At 46.2% G+C, this 9,726-nt stretch overlaps 1 protein-coding gene across 1 annotated transcript in view; it reads right to left on the bottom strand.

Annotated features, from left to right (window-relative positions):
* Nucleotides 1-9,250, bottom strand: part of DUSP10 (dual specificity phosphatase 10) — a 25,650-nt gene extending 16,400 nt beyond the window's left edge. The window contains exon 1 of the mRNA XM_009583998.1: nucleotides 8,407-9,250. Coding sequence (XP_009582293.1) covers nucleotides 8,407-9,208 — 802 coding nt within the window. The 5' untranslated portion in view covers nucleotides 9,209-9,250. The remainder of the gene's footprint in view (nucleotides 1-8,406) is intronic.
* Nucleotides 9,251-9,726: the final 476 nt, after the last annotated feature.

Raw genomic sequence — 9,726 nt, 5'->3', positions numbered from 1 at the left:
GGAAAGAGAAAGTTGACCCAGTTTGCATCCATATACTCCAGAGTCAAGGGAAGAAGGAAAAAAAAAAAAGGACATATTTACAGAATTCAGAGCTAAATAGCAACCAAACAAGGAATCTCTTCAGCCAGATCAAAACCAAGACAAGCCTCCCTGTCTCCACAGGTGAATTAACACTAACATTTGCCAAGAAGCATAAGCACCGTGTTATCCCTCAACAGAGATGTCATGCTGCCTTACAGGACTAACACAAACACCTATGAACCTAAGATTAACCTCATGTTAAACAATCACATTAAGTGATTTTGTACCTAAAATATGCCTGCAAATTCTAAGCAGCAGCAAAAGGCTTATTCTTAGTTTCCATGAACTGAGCAGACAGACTCCCATTATCTTAGCAGAGACCAAGAAGAATTAGAGCCCATCACCAACACAGTACAGGTCAACTGTTCTAACAACAGTTTTTGCTTTAAAACATTATTGGTGTACTGCTTACATACAGCTTAATATCACACTTTGGCATAATAAACTGGAGACAACGAATTCACCTGATATGACAGAAGCTTGCAAGTTATCTTCTTTTTTCCAAATCTCTAAGCCATTGTAAAAAAAAAAATATATATATATGATAATTCATCTTTGGACAAGGAGTAACATTTGTTCTTCTTTTTATTACCTTTAATTAGAAGCAGTTCTTCTCTGTTGCAGCGAATCAAGTGGGAATTAACCCAGGCACGCTGTAGGCTTTCTAAAGCTAGAGCATAGTAAAACAATTGGAACCAACATGTTCACATCACTTACAGTTTTTTAAATTTTTTTTTCCCCAATTTCCTCCTTCAAAGCCATTATCTTGGAAACAGAGTGATGCATAGGCACAAAGCAGCATCTAACCCTAGTGGGAGCACTGGCTCCCAAGCCCTCCCACCCACTGAGCGCATTCATGTCCCCCCAGCAGAAGGCGATGACAGATTTATAGTCATCCTGACTGCGCTAACCCCAGACCCCTCCGGTGGGGACAGCCCAGTGCAGGGACACATGAGCTGGCTGGACCCCAGCCAAGGGAGCTGTGGGTGTAGTTGAGCTAGACAAGGCTAGCGTTGCCCCAAGCAGCAGCAACAACCGGAGGCTCATTCCTTCAGGACAAGAAGGACTAGGTGGCACCCAGACCTATAAGGTCCCCGTTGCTCCCCGCAGACTTGCTGTCTCAGGTCTCTCTGCACGCACTCCCCTGCGACATGCTCTTAGGGGCACCACTAAAAACAAGTGCCAGGAGATCATCAGCTTGTGCCCCTTCTGGATCTTGGTGTCTTCACTGGGAGTGGAGCTTTCCTTTAGAAAGGAGGTAACATGCTCACCCAAGCAGAGAAAGACATGAAAATGAACCTTGAATTTTTAAAAGAACAAAAACATCCTGGAAGCAAGTCAGAGCCTACGGTTTATCACTTTAGCAAAGTTGTACTTTTAAGGGCGGAGGGGAAGGGGGTCCTTGCAAGCCTCTCTCCAACTTTCTGGAGCAGGCAGCTGCGTTGTTCCAGAGCACCACTGTGACGGTGGATGAACCTGGGTCGGCCACACTTAATGCTGATGGCAACATGAGAGATGATTTCAGCATTACAAACGGTGCAGAGGACAGGAAAAGAAAACCCAGACAGTTTAAAATGACTTGTCCAAGGCCTCACAGCAACTCTGTTGTGTGTGTTAGTCACAGAGCGGGAGAACGACCACCGCACGGCCTTGGCCAGAGCTCCCCTGGCCCCGAGACTGCCCTGCTGTCTAGGCACAGAGTTATCCCTCTAGCCCGATTACCCCCTTTCTGCACCACACAGAAGAGACACACTTCTCATCTCCCTCATCCTCTCCTTCAGGCCCTAAAATGCTGCTGTACAGGTCCAGAACCAAGTCTGAGACCACCTTCTGGAGGGACACGTGTTCCTGGCGAACCAACATCTTTCAGAGCAGGGGAGGACACACCAAAACCAACCTCCAGTGGGCCAAGATGTTTCCAGATGCGAGGTTGCCTTAATCATAGACATTAATTGAAGCAAAGAGTTTCCTGTACTAAAAAGTCACAAGGCATTAAAAAACCCCGCAGCTCCACTACTGAAGCTACTGGAGCGCAGAGCATCGATCGGCCACCCTGCACAGAAACCATGAGCACCCTGGGACTTCCCAGCTGCAGAAATAACCCTGCTGAGCCCCTTCATGCCTCCTGCCCACAGCAGCCCCCCATTCTGCCTCCACACGACGTGCATTGAGAGGCACAGCTAGGACTGGTGGCCAAACCCAAAGGCACTGGTGTACGTGTGAGCTTTACCACCATAACCATCAACATTCACCCTATCAAGACCAGGTTAAAGGCAGCCACCTGAAAGACCTGAAGCTGAAGCAAGTGCAATGCTCAAGAGAGCCCCTTTATCCAGCCTCCTCTCAACAGGACTCTTTACCAGCTCTGACTCTTAGGGGAGGAGGGAAAAGGTGACATCTATGATATCCACCACTCTTCTTTAAGCCCTGGCTTACCAAACACCTTTGTGATAGCAAGAACCTCAAAAAAAGTTTAACTTTTACAGTACAGAGGTGTTTAAAAACCACTGAAGACAGATTCAGGTGAGTACCTAGAAACAAAGCTCCAGGCAAACAACTGTTCAGGATAATTCAGGTCAGCCTTGTGATTTCTGTAATCAGCGACCTCCCAGGCCCACCAGAGACTTCCCAACAAGGCCAAGGATCCACGCATAATCTTATCTTATGCGCAAAGGGACAATGCATTAGGTTATCTTCATAGATTACCATAATCTATTTCTTTAAACAGCATGACTTCTATAGCCCTGCAAGGCCATGCTGAATATTTGAGAAATATTTCCTTCCTGGTTGGCTGGTAAACATGCAAAACAGACAAATGTTAAGACTGTGTGCATGCTGCTCCTATTTATGGCTTTTCTTCACTTCAGAGTTGCTTGCATAAATAAAAAACTAATTCTCATGTGGCTTTTCACAGAGTAAAGAAAGAGTGGCCAGGCCGCTAAAGACAAGTGGCTGATCCCCCACTTCAAATGCATTGTAAAGTCAAGGTAATCTCACTAAAAACTTTTGTGCTCCTAAACGTAGTAAAAACATCGGCTGCTGCTTTGGAAGGGAAACCACCCATGTACAGGTCCTAAAAAAAAAAAAAAAGGTCTATCTGTATTAGTTAACATCCAGACACCACTCAAACCTCAAATACAGCTATCAAACCTCAAATACAGCTACTCTTCCACTCTGAGCCTCTCAAAAAGGCTGTGTTCACCTTAAGAACAAAAAGCCAGAAGACACACCACTAAGCAACTATAAAGATTTTACTAGTAGAGTGTCTCACCTCCAACAGGATAAGGGTAAGGGCAGCACGTGGGCATTCAGCTAATTATAACCCAACGTCTAACTACCAGGAACACTGCAGGGGATGTCCTCCCCGTTTAAACAGAGCTGGACCCAGATTTTTCTTTACAAGCATCAGAGATATTTCCCCAATGTAACAGTTTGCTTCTTGACTCTTTAGTTTGATTTCCAAGGATATGAGACATTGAAGAGCTAAAAAAAAAGTCTCCTTCCTGTCCCTCTCTTTCCAAGGCAGTGTCATTGCTCTCTTCCCCCCTAAGGACAGTTAAAATGCGACAGGCACTGTGCAAGCCAGCACTCTGAACTCTCAGATGCCATCATCTGGGAGGAAATGCTAACTTTCCATTACTGTTGAATAGGCAAAGTTTAGAGGTACACTCTCCTCTGCAGAAGCATCCCCTCAAATACAGAAAACTGTGGTCTCCAACCATATTATTGCTCCAATTTATCTATATGCAAAAAGGTATAGATACACACAACCAATTTTCAAGTGTTATGGCCAACAAGATTATCTATTCCAGTGGAGAAAGAGATACTTTTTTAAGCTCCAGCAACCAGAGTCTGAAAACTGAAGGAGAAATCTCAGCCCTAATAGAGCCAGCAGAAGTTTTTTCCCCAGTGACTGATGGCGCCAGATTTCCTCTGCAGCACAGAGGGAACACACTTTAGTTTTAAACACATTAGACACTTCACATGCGTTACTTGACACTTAAAAATACACATTTCCCTATTACAACCATGACCTAATAATTATTCAGTGGAGATCTCTGGTGGAAATAAGTGCCAGGCATGTGTTTTGTTGGTCAGCTGGATTTGTTGACCATTGAGTCAAGTTTCACTCTCAAATACACTTGTGCAGTGCAATCCAGTTAGGGTTTAAAGTAACACTGGCACTGTTAAATTATATAATTAATAATAATAATGTATTTGCAACATATTATGACCAGGTCAAGTATTCCAAAGGCAGTCAATCATAGTATTTTACACCAACATGGGACAACATAAACCAAGTACTTATTCCTTTTATAAGTGTGTCAGTCCCTCTGTAGTTGTTTCAACTTCGCTGATAAGCGACTTCGGTGTGGTAAGACATCTGAAGCTATTCTTAGACCATGGCAGAAAGCATGAAGTGGTTTGCTGGCAGGTCTTATTCTCCCCACTATAATGAGAGCAAGTCACTTCATTTATTTCCCTGTTAGATGAGCAATGAGAAGACTGAAAGCCAGAGCATAAATAAGCTCCTCAGACCAGGAACAAGAACAGAGAAGCAACCAGTTGTTACCACCACCAGCCAGTTCCTCCCCATCCCCCTTGCAACAGTCCAGCCACCAGTTTACAGCACACAGGGAAAAGGAAAAAAAAAAAAAAAAAAAGGATTATTTGCCAAATTACGTTTTGCACCTCTGCTTTCTGAATTTGGTGTTTTCCTGCAGTCAAACACAGAAGCCTTTAAAAAGTAAACACAAGACTCCAGCGGGTTCATAAGGCTCCCGCTGCTGGGGCTCGAAGGCAGAGGAGGAAGGGCAGGATGAAGACAATACCGCTAGACACCGGCCAGGGAGACAAAGGCAACTCCTCTTGTGTTAAAAGCTGTTGAAATGTGTTGGCACAGACGCTTCAATTTTTCATTTTTGTTTCATTTGTAGATTTAATTTAACTTGGAAAAGAGACACTCAACTCCAAACCTAAACATTTCATTCTGGGTAAATTAATACTTTTAATCTGAATACAAATGAATTTCCCACTTCCTATTTTTAGGTCCCAGTCACAAACTCAACCACACAAACCCCCAAGACTCCAGGCCACTTTTGCTATGAGCTGAGGCGCTCAGGGAAGGCAGAGATGCCTCACTGTCAGGTTTGCAGGAGAGAAACGGGCACAACCCTGCCACGGAGGGCCAGGGCTGCTGAGCCAGCCCAGGGCTGCACCACCATACTCTCCCTCCCCAAATTTAGCAACAGCTTGCCATTAGCAAGCAGAAGGGACACTGGGCTCACATCACTGGTTTTTTCCTCCTCTCCTTCCCAATACTAAGCAAAAAAAAAAAAAAAATCCACAAAAAGACAGGCCTTTACATTTCAGTAAGCATGCAATACCATGGTCTACTACGAAGGTGTGTGGGTGCGGGTGGGAAACATGACTTTTATTTTTTTTATACAAACCAACTGAGTAGCAGCTTCAGCCCTGACAGCTTAGGTTGTTAGAGCCCATGTAGCAGCACTGTGAAGTACACGATTCTTTTTTCTTTTTGTAAAAATAGCGGGTTTATGCCTGTCTCGAGTGCTGTTGTGCCTTGTGAACGAGGAAATAAGCAAATCTTTGCTTCCAAAGAGCTTAAATCAAAATTATACAAATGTTATATTTATGACAAAGAAAAAGCTCCATGTTAAAGGAAGCAGCAAAGAGAAGCACGGATATGAAGGGAGGAAGAGAGGTCTTAAGATCCTCCCATACCACAGCATACATAAAACCCCAACGCTCTCGTCACAGTGCTAGTTTATATATTGGTCTGCTACATTAAAAATAAATCAGGCCACCTCTTTTTAATTTGAGCCTAATAAGGTGCCTCATACACACATTTATCTATAGATCACAGCCTGGCCTTTGGAAACAGCACAGAGTTTCTCTGCTGCTTAAAAAGACTCGGGCACCTAAAACCTAAATACAGGCAGGGCCACGTTGCTACCCCAGCACGCTGTAAGCCAAAGCTGTAACTCAACCCTCAGCTTTGCCGATCAGATTTGCCCCACAACGCGACACCGCGCCACGAAAACGGCAACGGGGCCGCGGGCTGACAGGCAGCACCAAACATGGAGAAGGTGGCACCGGATCAGGGGGACATAAACTTGGACAGCCAGGCTAGCAACCAGTGTTTGCAAACACAACACAGGGGATCAGATGGGCCAGCAATAAATTAGGACCGGATTGCAGCGAGCAGGAGAAATTGCTCGAAATAACAAACGGAGGCGAAGAGGGCTCCCCAGCTACCCCCGGTTTCATTTCGGCGCCTGAACCCCGGGGTGTGTACGCACCAGCTCTCGGGCTGCTGAAGCAAGATGGAAAAAAAAAAAAAAAGACTACCTGACAGCGAAACTAAATAACGAGTGCTTCCAGCACCACTCCTCCAGCTCGGAAACTTAACCACAGCCTTCCTAAACACTGCTTTATCATACGCTGGACTCCATTCAACCCCAGTTTGAGCCCCGCTTCAAAGGAGGGGAGGGGAGTTAAGGCTATGGGGGGAGCTCCTTGCTACACACTTCCCCAGGTGAGGTCTGCTCTGGCCCAGCCGATCACTACATCCAAAAAGCAAAGGATTTGGGCTTTCTCTGTCTTCTAGCACACCTCCAGATCTGTTGGCAGAAGTTTGGGGAGGGGATTTCTGCTAAGCAGGTCTTCAAGGCAGACGCTAACATTTCTCAGTGGTTGAAAACCAAAAATGGCCCAAGCAATCCCGCAAGCACTCAGTTAAATCCAGCACAGCACCCAGGGGCAGCAACCAGCATTGGAAGGTGGGAGAAGGGGCTGCCCACAACCTGCCCACGGGGCCCAGCAGCTCAGTGCTGCCCAACTATGGCTCTGCGGCTCCATCTCAGCCAGGATCTTACTTCAGGTACTGAAAAACTGCCAGTTTGAAGTCTGCAGAACCTTCAGTGTTTTCGGAGAAACACAGAGGAAAAACACCTTCAGCAACCCACTTTTCTAAGGATAGGAAGGCTTGCAGACTACAACTATACATCTAGTTGCAAGGGCTGTACAACAGAATGACTACCACCAAAAATGCAGGACTTCAGCTCACTCTGCAAAGCACCTCCTCTCCCACTTTTACAGATGAAGGGCACCATCATGACCTGAGAGACTCAATAAAAGCATACTGGGAACCTGGAGCAAGTGTCAAAGCAAGCCCAGCATGACCATATGCTTGCTGGGAGCAAGGAGAAAGTTCAGTGCAATTTTAAGCTTCCACAAGATACACCACAGAGGAGGATCTCGCAGGACCCTTAGCTCCTATAAAGCTATGAAACTTTAGAGGGGAAAGGGGATAAACTATCAGCCTGCCACATTGCGTAGGTTGGAAGTAGTAAACTGTACAGAAAAATTAAGTGAATTAAACACATACAGTATGAGCTAAGCAACAAATCCTTCCATAGTTTCTCAGTGCCACAGCCAGTCTCTGCCAACCATGCCTCTGAATGGCATAAACACCCAGGGGAAAGGAGATTCAATCTAGAGGGCAGCATTGTTATAAATAGGAGCTACAGAATCAAGTAAAGAAGGGGAAGTGCCCTTGGATGCTGCCTTAATTGGTGGGGCTCGTTTCCCCCAAAGCATTAAGAGATAGACCAAACACCACATTAAAACAGGAGCCTTTACAGGAAAACCATATACATATGTAAGCATGCATACATGTAAACACAACACTTTTAGATCACTTTTTTTCATATACTTTCAGAAGTATCTCCCTCTGTCCATTATTCTGACCCCATACCACCAAAGCAAGGCTTGACTGCTCCTCAAGTTTTGCTGACTAGTCTATGATGCAATGCCTCAGACTAAGCGGCCTCCTTCACCTTTCCTCCGCCCTTCTTCTCTCTCACTGCCCATCTCCAGCACTTACGAGTTCAGTTTTATACGGACTAAAATAAGGCTGCTAAGTAAAGGTCAGTCTGATGAGCTAAAAGAGAAGTGTACCCTCCTGGACCTCTGCCCCTTGGGCTATAAATACTCAGAGCAAGTACTGGGGGAAATTCTTTGTCTGCATGGACAGACACCAGGAAGCACGTTTCCTCCTCCTTCCAGTTCCCACCCCCTTTGCTACTCAAGGACAACAGAGAAAAGCAAGCATCTCCCCGCTACCAGCTCCACGATTTGTCCACAGAAGGCGTTTGCTTTGCTACCGGTGACTCGAAGCATGCAGGCCTTCCTAGAGATAAACAGACACTTTCAAAGTTCAACCATCAGCAAGGCTGACACCAGAGTACGCACACTGCAAAGCAAACCATGAGGTTACGTGTGGGCTAAGAGGAGGATTACCTTTTAGGACTAGGGGTTCCTTGCCTTCTCGCTTGAGTGACTCCAGCACTATGTGGAGTGGCTGGGAAGGCATTACTCTGCTTGGCTCATTGGTATTCTCATCATAAACTATGATTTCTTTGGAAAAGATCCTCTTGAAGGAGTCCTTGCCTTCCCGGCAGGAGATCAAGTCCAAGACAGTGATCTTGCCCTGCTGGAGCCTTCTCCGGCTGATTTTGTCGGAACAGTTAATGTGGACAGCCCCTTGAATGTGGCTCTTATTATACTCCATGAACGGCCTGCAGTCAATTATGACAGGCCCTTGGTTCTGTTGGTGGCTCTTGCTGCATTTGGTCATCTTCTTTGCCAGATCGTTGGGGTAAATGATTTTGATGCTAGCGAGTTGCTTGGTGGTGCCTGAGACCGGGCTCCCCACTCCGCCCAGCGGGCTCAAGCTGCCGGCGTTCTCATTGCTGTTGACCATTTGGTTGGCGGGGCAGGCGGTGGAGGCTCCGGCGTTGGTGCTGCTGGTGCTCGCTTGAGTTTGGGCCTGAGTGTCCTTGTCGTACGTTGCCACAGTGCAGCAACTGGCACTGCTGCATCCACAACTCAGGGAGCGTGCAGAGCCGTTAGATGAGGGCATATACGTGAGATTAGCAGTCTTTAGGGACACAACAGCTGCGCCGAGCAGACTGGAGTGACTCTCACCAGCAGAAGAGGCAGATTCAAGATAGCTAGAGTCTAAACAAAGGTTGAGATCCTGAGGTCTCACTGGCCTCGAAAGTGCCACTACTACCCTGTCGTCTAAAGGAGACGGAGGCATGAGGAGGCTGAGCACTAGCAAGTTAAGAAGAACTCAAGATCACCCTGCAAAAGAAAAAAGGGAGGGGGAATGGGAAGAAGAAAAAGGTGATGAAAACAGGTCATGAAATCATATAAGCCCACAGATATGACAACTCACTTTGCTAACACCCCCTTCTGACAGTTATCAGCTCGCAATAGTTGCTAAAGAACCTTTTCCAATCCTGCAGCAAATACTTCAGCTATCTGCATGCGTGCACATGGCACGCAGAATACATGCGACTAGCCTGGACTGTGCAGCTACACCCAGGAGGAGGCATTTGTCTACATACAGATGGTGCTGAGCTATTCCGAAACCCCAGGCTGCAAGGCATGCAACTGATAATGACAGAGAGGCACGTTCTCTTGTTCCCGTTGCTTACTGCAAGTGAAGCAACTACTGGGCTGACTCTACTACTGGGAGGAACACACCGGAGCTGAATCTGTCAGTGGCAATACGCAACTTTTCCAGCAAGCTGGAATAAAATTAGCTTGTGAATA

This window comes from Fulmarus glacialis, unplaced genomic scaffold, assembly GCF_000690835.1.
Source record: "Fulmarus glacialis isolate BGI_N327 unplaced genomic scaffold, ASM69083v1 scaffold1738, whole genome shotgun sequence".
Classification (NCBI taxonomy): domain Eukaryota; kingdom Metazoa; phylum Chordata; class Aves; order Procellariiformes; family Procellariidae; genus Fulmarus; species Fulmarus glacialis.
The sequence above is the reverse complement of the archived record's forward strand: the minus strand, read 5'-3'. Positions and strand labels throughout refer to the sequence as shown.